This window comes from Coregonus lavaretus (genome assembly GCF_964263955.1).
Source record: "Coregonus lavaretus genome assembly, chromosome: 10".
NCBI lineage: Eukaryota > Metazoa > Chordata > Actinopteri > Salmoniformes > Salmonidae > Coregonus > Coregonus lavaretus.
In genome coordinates, this window is record NC_139997.1 from 40,708,761 (window position 1) to 40,728,658 (window position 19,898).

Below are 19,898 nucleotides of genomic sequence, written 5' to 3' on the forward strand. Positions count from 1 at the left end.
AGCTTGACTTGTAGACTTCACCTGCATGTTTTAACTCCAAGCAACCGGTCTACAGGAACAACAGATAAGTTCCAAGGTTTCAAAAAAACGAATGGTGGTACATTCAAAATTGTATTATTACACGTGAATGAATGAACACATTCAATTAAAATTCCTGCCAAGACAATGTTTTTCTTGGCTATTTTTCCAACGATGTAATAAATAAATGGCACCAGAGTTTGCTCCAACTGACTTGTCAGTGACAGTTATGCTTCCCCAGCTCTGATTGTATAATACACTGGGGGTTTTAGGACCAGATCTCATAAAGTTTTAAACCAAATTTGCTGTAATCATTATTTTTTACAATCTATTTATTAGAGTAGGCCTACTTACGCAGTCTTGTGCACGCCAACTCTCCTGAACAAGCATGACTGCATCTGCGCAAAATTGAAACCAGAGAAATTGTTGATATGCTCGAACACATGCGTGTGAGCCAATGTGCATCGAAAGCACGTGCACACGTAACGTCAACTACCAATTAAATGGTGGAATGGGCGGGCATTGAGCGATGACAACAAAAAAAAACGCCTTTGAATCAGATGACCTAATAACGTATCTGGCTGGCCTGATAGCTAGTACTAGCCGTTCTAATTATTCCTGTGGTACTAGCTAGTTAAACGAGAAGTCTGGCAAAAGCGTGCCAAGGACAGTGTTGTAGATCTAGCTTGTAGCTAGCGGTTTCTTTATCGATCGTGAACTCACAACACAGTGGTGTCACAATGTGGACGTGTAAAAACCTGTGGAAGAAGTTCGCTCCACTCGCCAGAGCCTCTTCAACTTTGTGCCTGCAAAATGCAAGGGGAGCAGGTAAGTAAAATTGCTAACGTTAATTAACGTAGCTAATTAACGTTAACAACTTGGTGGGCCCTGGATAGCCAGTGCAACTTTGAAACTGTGCAGTTGTTAGCCGGTTGGGTAGGCTAACAAGCAATACATATCCAAAATATAGCTATATATTTTTAAACTGTACACTACACCCCAAGTCAAACATTAACTACTTCAGTCTGGTAACTTAGCTAGGTTAGCTAGCCAGTAACGTTAGACATGTAATGTGCAGCAATATGCACTAACTACAGATTCGGATAGTTAGCTACTGTTAGTTAGCTAGCTAACTAACTAAACAGTCAGCTAACGTTATATTAACTAGCAGTAGTCAGCTGGCTCACTTCACTTGGTGGGTAATGAAACACAAAGATCTGTATGTTAACTAAGATAAAATATTATCGCATTTAAACAGACGTGGCCCTGTCATATAATAACTGTTGTCGTGCAACCTCCCCCATGGTCATGTATTCCGCCAAGGTCGTTGCTAGAAAGTATGTCCACCGTTGCTACGTGGTGGGCACCGTCATCTCAACCTCATTGGACCATCGTTACAAAAAATGTTGTAGGAAAAAAGTCCAGTAAGCCAGCTGAACTAGATGTGAACTTGAAACTTCAGTTATTTTTTTATCACATTTTGGCGCTATTCGAATGAATTATATAACTTGTGGGCTGAGCTTGTAACACGGTCACGGGTGTATATACACATCAAATCAAATCAAATCAAATTGTATTGGTCACATGCGCCGAATACAACAGGTGCAGACATCACAGTGAAATGCTTACTTACAGCCCTTAACCAACAGTGCATTTATTTTTAACAAAAAAAGTGTTGAGAAAAAAAAGAGCAGAAGTAAAATAACAGTAGGGAGGCTATATATCCAGGGGGTACCGTTGCAGAGTCAATGTGCGCCGGCTAGTTGAGGTAATATGTACATGTGGGTGGAGTTAAAGTGACTATGCATAAATAATTAACAGAGTAGCAGCAGCGTAAAAAGGATGGGGTGGGGGGGCAGTGCAAATAGTCCGGGTAGCCATGATTAGCTGTTCAGGAGTCTTATGGCTTGGGGGTAGAAGCTGTTGAGAAGTCTTTTGGACCTAGACTTGGCACTCAGGTACCGCTTGCCGTGCGGTAGCAGAGAGAACAGTCTATGACTAGGGTGGCTGGAGTCTTTGACAATTTTGAGGGCCTTCCTCTGACACCGCCTGGTATAGAGGTCCTGGATGGCAGGAAGCTTGGCCCCAGTGATGTACTGGGCCGTACGCACTACCCTCTGTAGTGCCTTGCGGTCGGAGGCCAAGCAGTTGCCATACCAGGCGGTGATGCAACCAGTCAGGATGCTCTCGATGGTGCAGCTGTAGAATTTTTTGAGGATCTGAGGACCCATGCCAAATCTTTTCAGTCTCCTGAGGGGGAATAGGCTTTGTCGTGCCCTCTTCACGACTGTCTTGGTGTGTTTGGACCATGATAGTTCGTTGGTGATGTGGACCCCAAGGAACTTGAAGCTCTCAACCTGTTCCACTACAGCCCCGTCGATGAGAATGGGGGCGTGCTCAGTCCTCTTTATTTTCCTGTAGTCCACAATCATCTCCTTTGTCTTGGTCACTGTTTATAATATCAAACTGGATCATCCATCGGGTGTATATGTATATTAGGAAGTATTAGTATGATTGAGCCATGCATCATTATCAGCCAGTCAGGTTATCTTTGCAGATAAGGTCTTATTGAGATGGTGAGACAAAGAACAGATTCATCTGATATGTTAAATACCTTTATGAAATCACCAGAAATGACTAGTGTCATCACTTGTCACATGCAGGCTATTTATGTTTACTTTATAACCATTAATCCACTCAAAGGTAATGTACTACTTGAGTTAGGCTAATGGAAAACACTACAGCAGGAGTCCTCAACTCTAGTCAAGGACAGCTACTGTATGTACAGGCTTTTGCTCCAGCCCAGTACTTAACACACACCTTGATTCATTTCAGTGTTGAACAATGAGAGAAGACTTACACTGGTTCCACAGGCCCACATGTCCTCAGGAGCTCCAGGGAGGGGAGGGGACAACAACTTGTACTACCTCCTAATTGGAGCAACCTGTGTAGGGGGAGGATTTTATGTAAGTAATAAATATCCTGCCCATTTCTTTGTTATGCACACTCTAGTTTCAGTGCATTATACTTTTGTCTAATCACAATGTGAATGAAAAGGATTTTGATTGTAATACTGTGAATCATGCTTTGTTGTGAAAGTGTTCTGTTACGTGGTTAGTGCTATAGGCTAGCTTAAATATAACTAAACAAGTCAGGCAAAGATATTGGACACCATAGGTCGTTGACCTTTGTAGCTGATGACCGTTTTAGTACAGTCAAAATGTCATCAGGGCTTCAAACTGTAAGGTGCTATTTCAAGTCTGGTCTGCATTTGATGTCTTCTGGGTTTTGGCCAGGCCATAACTGTGTGGGTCACCCTATTAATGATTTATGTATGAATTTATTCAATGGAATTGAACAGTTGTTGTCATTGCCCTCTTGCCTCATTCACCCATTCATTATGTCTTTTGCCAGAGGCCTTTAAATACTGTATGTTGGACCTTCTGGTTTTCAACCTGGCAAATGTAGTTATTTAAGATTCAAGTGAGTTCAAAAAGCAAGTTTTTGTTTTTTTCTGGATCAAAAAGGGGCTTAGGTGGTGGGCGTGGTCGGGCCCGTCAGCGCGGCTGCATTTTAGAGAACATTTTAGATGCCTCCATCTTGGCGATTGTAGAAACATTTTTGCATTTTTAAGCCAGTTTCCTACAATTCTACACATTTCTCCATGGTGCTGAGAGAACGTTGTGCTGTTTTAAAGCTAATTTCCTGCAATTCTATACATTTTGCTATGGCTAATGCTGTTCTTTTGCTCAAACATAATAACAAAATCAATACTGCTAGATTAATTGTTTTTGGAATTTTCAATTCTCACTGACTGTCTAGGTTTTATTTTGGTGATTGTTAGTTCTCAAAGATTATATTTAAAGAAAAATATAAAGGGTCCATTATAATTTCTACATACTTTATATCTGGTTTTAGTTGTTTAAGTTTACACTGAAAGCGTTTTTCCATCACAAAAACTAATTTGTTTTTACACTGTTTGGACTTAGGTGTCCTGAAAAAACGCTTAGGTGGCCCGCCCAAGGATTTAAATGGCAGAAAAATCCCTGAAAAGAGGTTTAAAGATGTAATGTTTTGTATCTTCACAGGCTTACCGCACCATCAAAGAAGACAAAGAGCGATATCAGGAACGAATTGATGAAATTGCTTCCAGACCAAATAAGGTAGTCCCAGCACAACCAATCACAGAGGCCCCAGGTGAGAACGTGTGATTCATAACACACGTTGGCAGTCTGAAATCACATCTGCATTTTTTTTGTCTTTACAGTTTAACAAAATTACCCTTGTGGTGTATATCTTGTCTTTCAGGCGAACAAGCTGCTGAAACTCCAGAAGGTGAGAATTTTAGTTGCTTGCGGATAACAATCCTGTCTCCAACCCCTATTCATGGCAATGTCATACATTAACATATCTGTATTGTGTTTTATGTAACAATGTGCATCATGGTATAACATTAGTAGTCAAGTAAGACTCTTAAAAGGCTGAATTATGTTGCGTAGTCCAGATGAAAGCAAGATTGTTGTTAAATTTGACCCTGTGGGTTCTTGCTAGGCATTGAGCCTATTTTTGAGAAATGGTATAAACCAGTGTTCAAACCCTAGAATAAAGGATTATTTGATGACTTTTCTTAAGATGAAAAACACATAAGCCTATATATTTTATATTTAGACGTTTATTGTAGAATTCTGGAAAAGCACCACTAGGGGGCATGGGTGCTTATGTTTGGATATGTTTTAATTTACATGGTTCTTTATTTTTTTATTTGTGACTTTTCAGATTTTTAAGTTTGGTGGGCATAGCAACATTTCACTGAAAACATGAATACTCTAATGCAGTTACCCCTGGCATCACACCAATGTCACTTCTGTATGCAGCACTAATTCCGCTGTTATTAATAGTTTGTAAATAGTAAAAGTAAAGCTAACACATAAACTATAGTTTTGTCTACCAACCTACCATGCTTCTGCTTTCTATTTGTTCAACCTAGCCACGTTTGGTCAATCATACGGCCCTTAGCTGTTGGAGCAGTGTAGAAGGCCTTTAGCTACTAATATATGTTGATTTTGCATGTGATCTCTCACCATGAAGAGACCTCTGAGGAGGGTTCTGGCTCTGGGCCTGTAGCAGCTGAGAGCGAGGCGAGCTCTGGGCCTGTAGCAGCTGAGAGCGAGGCGAGCTCTGGGCCTGTAGCAGCTGAGAGCGAGGAGAGCTCTGAGCCTATAGCAGCTGAGAGCGAGGAGAGCTCTGAGCCTATAGCAGCTGAGAGCGAGGAGAGCTCTGAGCCTATAGCAGCTGAGAGCGAGGAGAGCTCTGAGCCTATAGCAGCTGAGAGCGAGGAGAGCTCTGAGCCTATAGCAGCTGAGAGCGAGGAGAGCTCTGAGCCTATAGCAGCTGAGAGCGAGGAGAGCTCTGAGCCTATAGCAGCTGAGAGCGAGGAGAGCTCTGAGCCTATAGCAGCTGAGAGCGAGGAGAGCTCTGAGCCTATAGCAGCTGAGAGCGAGGAGAGCTCTGAGCCTATAGCAGCTGAGAGCGAAGCCCCGCTTTCAGCTATGGAGGAGAGCTCCCCACCTCCAGAGGAACCCGCCCCCTGTGAAACAACAGAACTATCTACAGGTTCTATAGATTATATAGCTATTCATATACATATATACCTCTGTCACATGTCTGGAACTTCCAAAAGCATTCACACCCCATTATGTGTATAGAGGTGCTTAAGTTCAGAGACTGAGAACTGGCTTATCTAGTTACATGTCCTGAGTGTTGCATGGGGCCAGTTTCGGGTCTAACCTCCTGTTCTATCTGTGGCATGTGACTGTTTCTCTGTTTTAACACCCTCTTCAAGTGGCTCACCTCCCTTCAGCACATTTCCCTGTTGTCACAGTTTGTTATCTCTACTTTGTTCCTATTCTGCAAGTTTTTTTTGTCTTCTCAAACTTGGATCAACTATCTGGGTACAATGTGTACTCATCTGACCTTGTTTTGTGACAGCACATGTATTGTGGAACTCCACTCATGCCCCGCCATACCATGTCCTTGAATGTAATGTGTACTATTTCAAATGTATAGCTAGGATGGGATAATTGAATGTAACAATTGGATGGGACAGGTTGGTGGGGGCATAGTCATTGGCGTTTGTTGGCTATCTATGGATGTCTGTTGGTTGACGGAATACCTAGCCCACAGGTCCATGATTGTGAATGGATCTCCTGTCTCACATTTTCTGTGTCAATCAAACTTTAAGTTTGATTTTAATTAGTTTAAAATCTTGACTAACACAACAGCCTTTCCTATCTCTGCATCTTTTCCCGTTATAACTATTGGATGTTATGGGAATGTTCTGTTTTTTTATTGCATATTGTTTAAACTGAATTTTTTGTGTGTTATTGCAATATGGTTTGCCTTAATGTTCTGGTTCTGCTAATTGAGGGAGGTAGATCCCACCTTTACAGTTAACTCCTCTATAAAGTCCTTTGAGCTGCCTACATCATATCAAATGGAGAAGAGCTAAAACCAGTGCAGCACGTTTTCAAGCATTCTGTTTTTCTACCACTCCCCTCAACCTTTACGGTCATGCCTACTAACAGAGATTACTCCTGTTACGGAAGATGCTCCTGCGGAAACTCCGGAAGTAACCCCTATTGTCGAAGGTGAGGGTGATAGCTAAAAGTTGCTAGTAAACTCCCCATTTGAGTCGAATCAATGCTTGGCCTGTAAGTATTATAGACCCCCCCCCCAGAAGCTTTTTAAAAGAATGTTGGTCAAATACACAGAAGTGTCCCCTGAAGTTGCTGCAGTGGAACCAGAGGATCCTCCCGCCACACCAGAGGTTGAGATTGGTAAGGCATGGTTGCATGGACGAAGAAAGCAGGCCCTCCACTCCCATAGGTTTTTAATGTGGAGTTCACCCTATAATCATGGACTATGGATTACCCCCAACAGCACCTGAACCGGTGGTAGAACCAGCTCCTGAAGAATCAGTAGAGACGCCTGCTGCTGAGCCAGTAGTTGAGTGGTAAGATCTGACTTTATGGAAGAAATACTTTTTCATCTTTATTTTAGTGGAAATGGAGAGAGTTTATAAAACATTAAATAACTATGGACCCATGCTAACAGAAGCAGCACCTGTAGCTGATTCTGTCTCAGAAGAAGCAGTGGAGCAGCCAAGTTCACCAGCTCCGAGTGGTAAGAGCTTTGGCCAATGAAGATTACGTTTTTTTTGTAAGTGTGAAGTCGCTACTAGCCTAATGAATAGGCAGTTAAATTTTAAATATGCCATTGTGCTAAACAGAACCTTTAGTGGAACCGTCCCCCGTAGAGGTTACAGAAGAGCCTCCTGCTCCCGTTGTGGAGAGTGGTAAACACTCAGACCAGTGCATGGGAAAATAATCCCATATTTTCAATGATCAAAATTGATTTTCAGATTTTTTCCCCCCAATTTGCCTAACACTTCGGTTATACTAACAGAATCAACACCAGTAGCAGAATGCCTTCCTGCAGAAACAGTGGCGCCGCAAACTACGACTGAGACGGAGAGTGGTAAGACCTGAGTCCAGCCTCTGCTGGAGGGGGCAGACAGACAACACAGCACTATGGTTTTTCCTGTAAACACGATACGGTTACTACAGTTGATGGTTACCTTGATTTCATTTTCTCCTTCCCTGTTAAGGTTACTTGTGGTCTATGTTTGGGTCCTGGTTATGCTAAGTGATAAAGCTCTCACATGGATGGATAACAATTTACTTTTTGTTTTTAAGGTTACTTGTGCAATGGTCATCATTGTACAGCTAAACGATAATCTCCTACACATGGTTCTGGTGTTTTTAGACTAGAGGTTTTCCACTGTACAGCAGGATGCAGCATGCTTTGGGTCTACCTCTGAGTCCACAGTGTCAGATGAGACAGTGATTTTACCTCTTTGCTGTCCCAGCTGCGGAACCTGCAACTGTTGCACCTGCCGAGGTCCCTGCACCTACCCCTGAGTTTCCATCACACGCCCCATACCTCTTGATTGGCGGAGGCACGGCCTCCTTTGCTGCAGCACGCTCCATCAGGGCCAGGGACCCAGGAGCCAGGGTTAGTGGGCTTCTCTCTGTTGTTGATCTATGGAGTCACCAAGAACTTAGCAAGCAGTGTTATGATAAGTAGGCTCATGGTTTAGGTTTCGCAGAATACCTCATGTTGATTTCTTTAGACATGACTAATCTATTTTAGCACTTTACCCAAAATATATTTTTGTTTTTATCTGTCCACAGGTATTGATTATCACTGATGAACCAGACCTTCCGTACATGAGGCCTCCTCTCTCCAAGGAGCTGTGGTTCTCTGATGACCCCAGTGTGGTTGACACCCTGCGCTTCAAACAGTGGAACGGCAAGGAGAGGAGGTGTGTGTGTGTGTGCACACATGTTTACAGAACAGTCATCATATGCAATATTCCTATATTAATGCATGTTTATTTCTGGTTTTCAGCATCTACTTCCAGCCTCCCTCATTCTATGTCAGTCCTCAGGATTTGGAGAAAGTGGAGAATGGAGGAGTGGCTGTGCTCACTGGGAAAAAGGTTTGGTGCTTTTTGTTTTTTATAGCAAAGCATTCTGGTCTTGAGTTATTTTCTATATAATTGAAGAATTTGCTTACATTTAATTAGTTATACCATCTTTTTCCAAACAGTACTTATTCCGATTTAGTAAAAGGATTTATCAAACCTTCTTGGAGAATGCAATGGACAGCATCCAAGGATAATCTTCAATAATTAATTTATTGGTGAATGAATTATTAAAGTGTATCCTTAGAGTGCTGTCCATTTCACTCAATGTATTTTACTAAGAGAATCCAGCACCCAACCTCATGAAGAATAATCTGTGAGTGAGTACGTTGTCGTAATATACATTTTTTATCAAACCTTCCCCAATCTTCTTCAGGTGGTGCACATGGACGTGAGGGGGAACAAAGTGACACTGAGTGACAACACAGAGATCTCCTATGATAAGTGCCTGATTGCCACAGGTAAGCCATGATGATAAATCCATCTTATGGAGCACATCCAGTTTAGCTGCTGAGTTGGGTGCGACATTCACAACAGGCTAGGACTTGTACACTGAGCAGCAATTAATTTGAGCTTTCTTTCTTAAGGTGGAGTCCCAAGGAATCTGCAAGTGATTGAGAGAGCCGGAGAAGAGGTGACAAAGAGGACTACACTGTTTAGAAAGGTAAACACATTGCCTTCAGAATCAGATGTTTTGAAAGGTGTGGGCAGTAGCCAGAAGACGATCATTCATTAATTTGGTGTTTGGTACCGCTGACATGACAACGTAACATGCTGAAGCTAGGTCCTTTACAATGTTCGGTAGGGGCTATTATTTTAGTCATCTTCAGGGACTGCACGGCATAACTTCGACATGTTCTATCCGTAAGGAGAGCCACCAGGGGGAGCCTTTGTGCTTGATTGACGCTATCTGGTGGCTCTATTTTCGGGCTGGAGTTAAGGCGGCGCTAGTGTCAAACGCACGTTAGTTTGCAATTTCGTCATGTAAAAACTGGCGCACTGGCATTTTCCAGCCCTAAAGCCAGGTTCGGAAATGTACCTGTCTTATATCAGCTCGCTTGCGCTCAGATGGGCGGGGTGGAAATATTTGCGGTGTCCTTAAAAACATGATCCAAAGTGCTAATTTCAGGCAGCGAGAAAGGCTTTTTTTTTGTCTGCCCAATTCAATCGCGAAGTAGTCAAGACTGTCGATAAAGGGTTTGGCTCCTGAGACCGCTTGGAAATAAATCTTAATCACCAAAGCTTTATTAAAATATCAAGTTTGAGAGGAGTAAAACTGAGCTGACGTTCCCTTTTTATCTATGCATTGTAGGCAGGCCCACATCATTTTAGTCATGCAGGTCCCGTTTTGGACGTGCATAAAACCCTCCATGATGCAGTATACATGTCCATCATGAAACGAGATGAGATGTGTGATGTACCGATTCCATGGTACAGTGTGTATGAGTTGATATATACAAATATGATGCAAGATTCAAGACTACGTGCTTTTCAGCTAAAATTATTGTACAGAATTCTTGCCACCAACAAAATGTTGAATATTTGGGGCATACAATCATCGCAGCTCTGCAGATTTTGTTGTGAGGATACAGAATCAATAGATCATTTGTTTTGGTATTGCCCTCAGGTAGCCTGTTTCTGGTCTCCGGTTCAGGAATGGCTGAAAAAGCATAACATTAATCTAATATTGACCCTAGAAATAGCATTGTTGGGAGATCTGGAGAGACCTGGTCATTCAATTACTAATATACATACTCTTAGTAAAAGTATTTATCTTCAACTCGCAATCTGTGGATTCTATTCGATTAAATAGATTCAAATTGTATGTTAAACATCACAGCATAGTTGAAATATGTATGGTGCGTAGAAATCCGACGAGGGTGGCCAGCTGGGATGGGCTGAGGGTTGGGATGTGGGAGTGGAGTTGCTGGGCGGGGGATAGAATGATGGTCAAATATATAAAAGTAAAAAAATAAAGCCAAAATAAAACAAAAAGTAAGTTTGAATGACACTGAGGGGCAACGTTGTTACAGCGAATGCCTGTTTGCCTGAGGCTGATGCCGCGCAGGTGTTTGTACACATGCAAATACATACACACACTCTCATTCAAACGTGCACATACACGGACACACACACGTAAATAGTGCCATACATGCACTCAAACATTCAGTTGGCCTTGCTGTTATGATTTTTGGTGTCCTTGATGTCTTCTGTTTTTGCATTGTTTTCCTTTGTTTTTCTCTTTTGTTAATTTTGTTGGTGCATTGGCGGCGGGTGTCTTGGGGGTGGGTAATGGAAATATTTAATTTTACGTTGTTTTTTTTTTGGGGGTGGTCTCGGATGGTTGAGGGGCAGCTGTCGGGGAACTGTGCTGGTGGCCTGGCGGTTGGGAGCTTGGGCCGGTGGCAGATAGTTCGCTGGTTCTGGTTCCCGTTTTTGACCTTGTGGGAGATCTGTCGACGTGCCCTTGAGCAGGGCGTTAACCCTGGTTGCTTCTGTGGGTCGCTCTGGATGGGAGTCTGTTAGATGACTGAGTGTAATGTAAATGTTGAGCGGCTTCACTGCAAGTAGATTGTATGTTTTTAATTTAAAAAAGAGATGAGAACCTCGGTGAATACCGGTGAACCTCATGTATATAGAAGTTATCTGTTACCTGTAAAAATGGCTTGTTTTCCGTTTCATATGTTAAAATCCCAAGCCCTTCCTTAGGCCTACTATAGCGAAGGCTGGTTCGACAGCAATGCCTGTCTTTTTTATCCTGGCCATTTTAATGATATCATTACATTAAAAAATAAACATTGTTTTTCGTTACATTTTATTACAACCAAACTTGTTAGAAGGATTTACCTTCCTGGTTTTATGTTGACAACGTGGCGCGCTTGCAATGCAACTTCTGGACATGTGTGAATGCGATCTGACCTGTGAAATGGTTCCGATTATGTTCATACAGTGAGGGGAAAAAAGTATTTGATCCCCTGCTGATTTTGTACGTTTGCCCACTGACAAAGAAATAATCAGTCTATAATTTTAATGGTAGGTTTATTTGAACAGTGAGAGACAGAATAACAACAACAAAAATCCAGAAAAACGCATGTCAAAAATGTTATCAATTGATTTGCATTTTAATGAGGGAAATAAGTATTTGACCCCTCTGCAAAACATGATTTAGTACTTGGTGGCAAAACCCTTGTTGGCAATCACAGAGGTCAGATGTTTCTTGTAGTTGGCCACCAGGTTTGCACACATCTCAGGAGGGATTTTGTCCCACTCCTCTTTGCAGATCTTCTCCAAGTCATGAAGGTTTCGAGGCTGACATTTGGCAACTCAAACCTTCAGCTCCCTCCACAGATTTTCTATGGGATTAAGGTCTGGAGACTGGCTAGGCCACTCCAGGACCTTAATGTGCTTCTTCTTGAGCCACTCCTTTGTTGCCTTGGCCGTGTGTTTTGGGTCATTGTCATGCTGGAATAACCATCCACGACCCATTTTCAATGCCCTGGCTAAGGGAAGGAGGTTCTCACCCAAGATTTGACGGCACATGGCCCCGTCCATCGTCCCTTTGATGCGGTGAAGTTGTCCTGTCCCCTTAGCAGAAAAACACCCCCAAAGCATAATGTTTCCACCTCCAAGTTTGACGGTGGGGATGGTGTTCTTGGGGTCATAGGCAGCATTCCTCCTTCTCCAAACACGGCGAGTTGAGTTGATGCCAAAGAGCTCCATTTTGGTCTCATCTGACCACAACACTTTCACCCAGTTCTCCTCTGAATCGTTCAGATGTTCATTGGCAAACTTCAGACGGGCATGTATATGTGCTTTCTTGAGCAGGGGGACCTTGCGGGCACTGCAGGATTTCAGTCCTTCACGGCGTAGTGTGTTACCAATTGTTTTCTTGGTGACTATGGTCCCAGCTGCCTTGAGATCATTGGCAAGATCCTCCCATGTAGTTCTGGGCTGATTCTTCACCGTTCTCATGATCATTGCAACTCCAGGAGGTGAGATCTTGCATGGAGCCCCAGGCTGAGGGAGATTGACAGTTATTTTGTGTTTCTTCCATTTGCAAATAATCACACCAACTGTTGTCACCTTCTCATCAAGCTGCTTGGCGATGGTCTTGTAGCCCATTCCAGCCTTGTGTAGGTCTACAATCTTGTCCCTGACATCCTTGGAGAGCTCTTTGGTCATGGCCATGGTGGAGAGTTTGGAATCTGATTGATTGCTTCTGTGGACAGGTGTCTTTTTTTATACAGGTATCAAGCTGAGATTAGGAGCACTCCCTTTAAGAGTGTGCTCCTAATCTCAGCTCGTTACCTGTATAAAAGACACCTGGGAGCCAGCAATCTTTCTGATTGAGAGGGGGTCAAATACTTATTTCCCTCATTTAAAATGCAAATCAATCTATAACATTTTTAACATGCGTTTTTCTGGATTTTTGTTGTTGTTATTCTGTCTCTCACTGTTCAAATAAACCTACCATTAAAATTATAGACTGATCATGTCTTTGTCAGTGGGCAAACGTACAAAATCAGCAGGGGATCAAATACTTTTTTCCCTCACTGTAAAACACAGGCCTATTTGGGAGCAGTATAACGTAAGTGGACGTTCTCCCTTGCTATTTATATTGGATCTTTGTCCAACTACAGTGAAAAGTTTGGATGCGTGTTAAACCCTCCATAGTCTGTGTTTTAATATTATATGCCCACAGGGAGAAATTATGGTACCTGTAAGTGTGACAGCCTATTTGTTTAGAATTTGATTTGAATTATTCCTTCGCTTTTCAGGCCTTTATCAATAATTAATTTACAGTAGGCCTGGCCCCTATATCAGGGTAAATGCAATTGAAGTCATGCAATTACTTAGAACATGTGGCCTGCAAATGGGTTCACGTGAACGTATTTAGCAAAGATAGGTCTACATTTTGTTATTTATTTTCTGTAAGCCAATTAACAAACTATAATGGCCTAACATTGGAATTCCAAGGTAATACATAAAAGACCGTAAATACACAAGCAACCACATGTATCTCCATGGAGCTCGTTCTGATTGGCCAGTGAGGGGCCAAGTCTCAACACACCCACAACTTGTTTATTCATCAAAACCCAGCTCTTTCACATCAACGCGGATAACTGTGATGCTGAAAATAGCAAAAATATTTCTGACACTACTGAACCTATAGCGCTACCGCCTGCGTTTAGATTTACCATTGCGTTAGGTTTGTTACAATCGAGCCCTCAGTTACGTCATGTTTTGCATTAAACTATAGTGATGTCTATTATTCAAAATAAATTATGCTTTAAGATAACAGTGCCAGCAAGTATGTTTTTTGACAGGGAATACTTGTAGTTACTATTCAAATCCACCTTGTGAAAATGCTTTTTTGCTATCATCCCTAGGTTGAAGATTTCAAATCTTTGGATAAGGTCTCCAGGGACACCAAATCCATCACCATAATTGGAGGAGGTTTCTTGGGGAGTGAGCTGGCCTGTGCCCTGGGCAGGAGATGTAAGTTAAGTATGGCTGACGTTATTTACCGGTAGTCGATTGTTTGGTGTATGGGCTGTTGGTCGACCGAGATTTCATGGTGTTCAAGACACCTGTCTGAGTGGACTGATCCATTGTGCAGGCCGTGGGGATGGCACAGTCCATCAGTCTAAGACATGTGCTACTGAAAATGTATATGGTTATACAATGGTGCAACACAAATAAAATATTATTTTATAACAACTGCGCTTTCTCCCGCATTGGATAGTGATCACTGTCTGCAATTCTGAAACACATCAGTGCGCTGTTGAATTGGCGCCTTTTCCTAGACCATGTTGCTATGTGCATAATAGCAAAGTTAACCAGCATATTGGTGTTGAGAACAATGCGGCAGCAGCAGAGTTAGGAGACGAGAAAACAGCCCTTGCGTAATTGTCTAAGAAAAGTGAGGAGAGGGGAAACCCCAACTTATTTAGGTCTATAATCAATAGCCTAACTGTTGTGTGCCTTGATTTATAAATCATCCATATATACTGTATATCTACAGAAGTAAGACAGAGCCTGCTTCTGTTGCCTGTTTGAGTGCTTGTTTCATAGCCTACTGATTCCCTGAGCACCAAGCCTCACGCAACAATTTCACTAATTCAGCTGTTTTCATCTTTGCTATGCTGTAATAAAGGCTTTACACTTTTTTCGTTAGACCTTGGTATTATTTATAATTTATTTACTGTTTACACTGTTCCAAATTGTCAGAATGTTTGTATTTATAATAATAATAATAACCTTTTTCCTTTACCTCCTTATTGTTATTATTAATGTTATTATTATGATCAATATGTCATTATCATTAGCAGGCTTAGTATAGCAGCCTTATATACCACCATCGAGCTGTAGGCCTAAGAGCGCATCCTGTTTAGTCTTAATAATGTAACTTACTTAGGCCCATATTTCAATACTTATATAGGCTACTGTATCAATCAATGTAATTGTTAATGTCATCAAACAGTATAGGAGTCATTCATGATATGAAATGCAATCAAGCATTTTTTGTTTTTAAATAAAATAACTAAGAGACCATTGAATAATTAGCATTAACAATAAATAGGCCTAAACCGTTCCATTTCGAAAATTGCATTCACAAATGAATGCGACTGTTTTGAGTTTTTGCTGTAATAAAGGCTTTACAAAAAAACTAAAAAAATTTACAACAGACTCTCTGGTACGCTTATCATTTGTGTTTACATGGTTCCAAACAGTCAAAAATTATATTGTAATCTAACAGCACCGGTTTGCCTCACATAATATGCATGCAGCGCTTTCTCCTTACATTATTTTTCTTGCTCTCCTGTATTTTCCACAACTAGTCAAATTTGTTCCACACATCTGACTTCCCCTTTACCTCCTGCGCAACCAGTAAACATTCCCCCGTTTCGAGTTTATTTGTCACATTTTCTGCATCCATTTTGCTGTGTTACGGTGTTCAGTTTGTTTTATTGATGTGACTATGATATGCTATAGGTCAGGTCCTATTGGCCACGTGCTTGCGATAGGGAATGTTTTTCCTAAACAAATTAGGGATTTCGGTAAGATAACTTTTCAGTCAGAAATGACTGTAATTATGTTGCAGCTTCAGCAACACGGACAGCGCAATACACACAGTTGATGTTCTGTGGTGGTCGCTGTAGCAGGGAGGAGAGGGAGACAACGGGTGCTAGTCACACAGTCCCTCCAATGTAATTTGTGTGTCTTAGTTATTTAATCTAACTGTTCGTTTAAAGCATCAGACCAGCTCAGTGCATATAGTTGATTTGATTAAACACAGGATGTGTCTATGGAAAAAGTTGTAAAATTTAGGCCGATTGGTTGAAAGAACAGACTCTCTTGGTCGACCAAGATTTTTAAAAGTGGGGACAGTCCTAAAGTTAAGACTACTGTCTGAATCAAGGGAGAAATTACACTGACTGAACCAACAACCAACATTCACCACAGTGAAATGCCCCTTTGTAAGGTGTCTGTCTGTCTTCCATCCTTTTCCCAGCTGCTGATTCTGACCTGGAGGTGGTCCAGATGTTCCCTGAGAAGGGCAACATGGGAAAGGTGCTACCGGAGTATCTAAGCAACTGGACAACAGCCAAAGTCAAGAGCGGTAAGGAGGGAAACCTCTTAATCTCTATAACTTGTATGTTTCACTAATGGACTGTATATGGGAGTTCCTTCTCCCCTGTGGAAATGACTGAGACGGCCATTGCCAACCTATACATTTTTTAAAGAGAAGTTACATTTTTAAAGAAGTTATTTATACTGAAATCCAACTCTCACCTTTACAGAGGGAGTGAAGGTCATCACAGAAGCGTTGGTTAAAGGTGTCACCTACAAAGATGGCAGAGTGGAGATCAAACTGAAGGATGGTCGCGTGGTGAAGACGGACCATATTGTTGCAGCTGTTGGGCTGGATCCCAGTGTAGAGCTGGCCAAGTCAGCAGGTCTGGAGGTAGACTCTGACTTTGGGGGCTTTCGGGTCAACGCAGAACTGCAGGCTAGGTCCAATATATGGGTGGTAAGTGCAAATTCGAGTGGTTGTCTTCGGATGCTACTTCATTTTCATCTGAAAGGTCAATTCTTAGTAAAGAAGAGCTCCCCCATTTAAAGATTGATAACATATCTCATAAGTTATGCATCCTTAACTCTCATACTCAAGCACAAGGAAACTATAAAAAAAAGTATTGTAATTTATTACCGATGTGTCATGACTATGTAGGCAACTATTGTGATCCTTAGTGTCCTCTGTTTACAGGCAGGTGATGCAGCATGCTTCTATGACATTAGACTGGGCCGCAGGCGAGTGGAGCACCATGACCATGCAGTCGTGAGTGGCCGGCTGGCCGGAGAGAACATGACGGGAGCCAATAAGCCCTACTGGCATCAGTCCATGTTCTGGTACGAGTCATATCATTCAGTTTCCTTGTCAGTAGTCGTCAGTGACTCCCTCTCCTCTAACCTTGTATCTCATGTCCTATTGTGTCCCACAGGAGTGACCTGGGGCCTGATGTAGGCTATGAGGCCATTGGGATAGTAGACAGTAGCCTTCCAACGGTTGGAGTATTTGCCAAAGCCACTGCTAAGGACACCCCCAAAGCTGCCACAGAGAAGTCCGGTATAACCATCCACATTATACTGATTTACAGTCAACATAATTGGCAGGCTCCAGCCACCCAAGTCATAGACTGTTCTCTCTGCTACTGCACGGCAAGCAGTACTGATGCACCAAGTCTGGAAGCAACAGGACCCTGAACAGCTTCTACCCCCAAGCCATAAGACTGATAAATAGTTAGTCCGGGTAGCTATTTAACTATCTGCATTGACCCTTTTTGCATGAACTCTTTTGACTCATAACATACGTTGCTGCTACTGTTTATTATCTGTCCTGTTGCCTAGTCACTTTACCCCTACCTATATGTACATATCTACCTCTTACCTTGCACATCAGCTCGGTACTAGTACCCCGTGTATATTGGGAAGTTATCGTTACTCATTGTGTATTTATTCCTCGCGGTATAGTTTTTTTCTCTCTGCATTGTTGGGAAGAGCCCGTAAGTAAGCATTTCACTGTTTACAAAGCATGTGACAAACTATTTGATTTGATTCTACAGAAGGACCCTCTGTACTTTACAAATCAACTAAATGTTTCAACCCCCCCCCCCCCCCCCCCCCCCAAAACAATTGTTTTGAAGACCTAGCCTGAGCATCTTTCCTATCCTGATAGGAACTGGAATCCGTTCGGAGAGTGAGACTGAGGGGACGGCCAGTAGCCCTGTAGCCTCCTCCACCCCTGAACCCCCTCCAGTATCCCAGCAGAAGGACGACTACGGGAAAGGAGTGATCTTCTATCTGCGAGACAAAGTGGTGGTGGGCATTATCCTGTGGAACGTGTTCAACAGAATGCCCGTCGCAAGGAAGGTGAACTGTCACAAATATCAGAGGATGCATATTTTCTCTGTTCTTCAAACCGCTCCATGTCACTTAAGTGATGTTGAAAACCGAGTTAAATATAGACTGATTTGCTTTGCATTCTTGTCTTTGCAGATCATCAAAGATGGAGAGGAACATGCCGATCTGAATGAAGTGGCTAAGCTCTTCAACATTCACGAGGACTGAGTCTTCTCTACTCTGGGGAGGCTGAGCCTATGCTGGGAGACGTATGCTGTCACTACTCATAAAGGCTTTGAACTTTCACAGTCATCGCCAGGCTTTGGCAGACCCTACTATGATGATGCACTTGAAAAGAAAAGGGAGAATCTCTGGACACAAATTTACTCTGTACATTTCATGTCGCTGGAATATTTTCATGTTTGTAATTTCTATCACATGCATGTGTTTTTTTTTCTTATTGTCTATTCAAGATAGTGAGTAGAAATATTCACCATGTATATCAGTCTAATCATTCTATATAGTATAAAAGCCGCCCCCATGTCCCCAGATCTATTCTGTTGCGTTTTGTGATCAAGGTGAAATTGTCCATCTCGGGAATACAGGGGACAGTGTACAAGCCTAACAACATACTGGTATGTGGAGGTTGTTTTTCAGTGTGATCAGAGCAGCTCATATTGTTAGGCTGCAATAAAAATATTTTTTAATAAATGATCCTACCATTTGCATTTTTATTTCCTAAGATGTTATCACTCAGTTAGGGGAACTGGTTCTGATATGGACTGCTACCATAAGTCCCTTGATACAAGTTTTCTTGGAAATGTATTATAACATCATGGTTTCACATCGTTGGTAATTAAATCACACAAGCTCAAATATGGAGTCTATTAGGCAGTGGCTTTTGCTATGGTTTACCATGTTGAGACCCTTTAGTTCAGGACTGCCCAACCCTGTTCCTGAGGGGCTACCGTCCTGTAGGTTTTTGCTCCAACCCTAATCTAGCAACCCTGATTCTAATAATTAGCAGGTTGATAAGATGAATCAGGTTAGTAACACCTGGCGTTGGAGCGAAAACCTACAGGAAGGTAGCTCTCCAGGAACATGGTTGGGCAACCCTGCTTTAGTTGAACAAAATATCCATTCCCAACCATCACTGCTCACCTGCCTGCACTGCTCCCACATAGACTCTTCCTGTCCTAGGAGTTCTCAGGTTAAAGTGCCATGGCTCTCCTCAGAGTGGATGGGAACAGGCAGTCCTGCTCAGAGGGCACCTGACCTGTGTGGGCTACAGCGTACAGAACCACTCACTGGGAAAGTAGGTCTGCAGTATAACTATGCTCTACAGAAGGCTACCACATTCAAAATTAAAGCTGGCCTACTTAACCACTATGGAACTGGAAATGCTTTTACATGCAAAAACTTGCATGATTTTAATGATTTTTCAGCATCTGCTGACACTGGCTCTTAAACACCTCCCTGTGGGAAGGCGGGAAAGGTTTTACAGATGTGAGGGAAATGTCTTAACACGTGTGAAGTACAGCTAGCATCCCTTTTGCTAAGGTAGTCTGCCGTAAGCATAGTTACTATTTTACAAAACAGTAATGTGTGAAATGTATTGCCGCCTTATGTCTGACTTTTACTACTGAGTTCCTCAATAGGTGTTAGAATGTATCTATGTGTTGAAAGAGACTGAAGTAATTCTATCCCTTCGAGGGATAGTTTAATTAACTAGTCGAGAGAAAGAAATATGCAAAATGTCTTCCCCTTTTTTATTGTACACCTTGAAAGTACTTTCCTTTGATAACAATGTTGTGCCCTTTATTGTTGCATTTGTCTGCTTAACTGCCTTGAGTGCCCGTCTTCAAGCTTGACTTATTCAAATTCAAAATCCTTTTACCAATTAATATTTATTTAATAAATTCTTGAAATT

At 42.1% G+C, this 19,898-nt stretch overlaps 1 protein-coding gene across 3 annotated transcripts; it reads left to right on the top strand.

Annotated features, from left to right (window-relative positions):
* The first annotated feature begins 546 nt into the window (after positions 1-546).
* aifm1 (apoptosis inducing factor mitochondrion associated 1) lies at positions 547-18,682 on the top strand. 3 transcript variants are annotated; one of them, XM_084170662.1, is made up of 16 exons: positions 547-846; positions 2,854-2,984; positions 4,107-4,215; positions 4,327-4,353; positions 7,946-8,091; positions 8,271-8,401; positions 8,488-8,578; positions 8,940-9,024; positions 9,151-9,227; positions 13,954-14,062; positions 16,080-16,187; positions 16,369-16,598; positions 16,836-16,978; positions 17,071-17,195; positions 17,805-17,998; positions 18,125-18,682. In XM_084170662.1, exons 1-16 carry the CDS (start codon positions 759-761, stop codon positions 18,194-18,196), a joined length of 1,866 nt encoding a protein of 621 aa, XP_084026788.1. In that variant the 5' UTR covers positions 547-758; the 3' UTR covers positions 18,197-18,682. The 3 variants fall into 3 exon arrangements, 2 of the variants coding, with proteins under 2 accessions (XP_084026788.1, XP_084026789.1); XR_014613871.1 differs by having other exon boundaries at positions 577-846; positions 17,071-17,368; XM_084170663.1 differs by lacking the exons at positions 547-846; positions 2,854-2,984; positions 4,107-4,215; positions 4,327-4,353 and adding exons at positions 7,000-7,200; positions 7,483-7,554.
* The last annotated feature ends 1,216 nt before the right edge of the window (positions 18,683-19,898 follow it).

Bases quoted from the DNA above. Each gene is read 5' to 3' on its own strand.
- aifm1 (XM_084170662.1), top strand. From the start codon at position 759: ATGTGGACGTGTAAAAACCTGTGGAAGAAGTTCGCTCCACTCGCCAGA. The intron at 4,216-4,326 runs GTGAGAACGTGT...CTTGTCTTTCAG, and splicing joins ACCAATCACAGAGGCCCCAG to GCGAACAAGCTGCTGAAACT. The intron at 16,188-16,368 runs GTAAGGAGGGAA...TCACCTTTACAG, and splicing joins AACAGCCAAAGTCAAGAGCG to AGGGAGTGAAGGTCATCACA.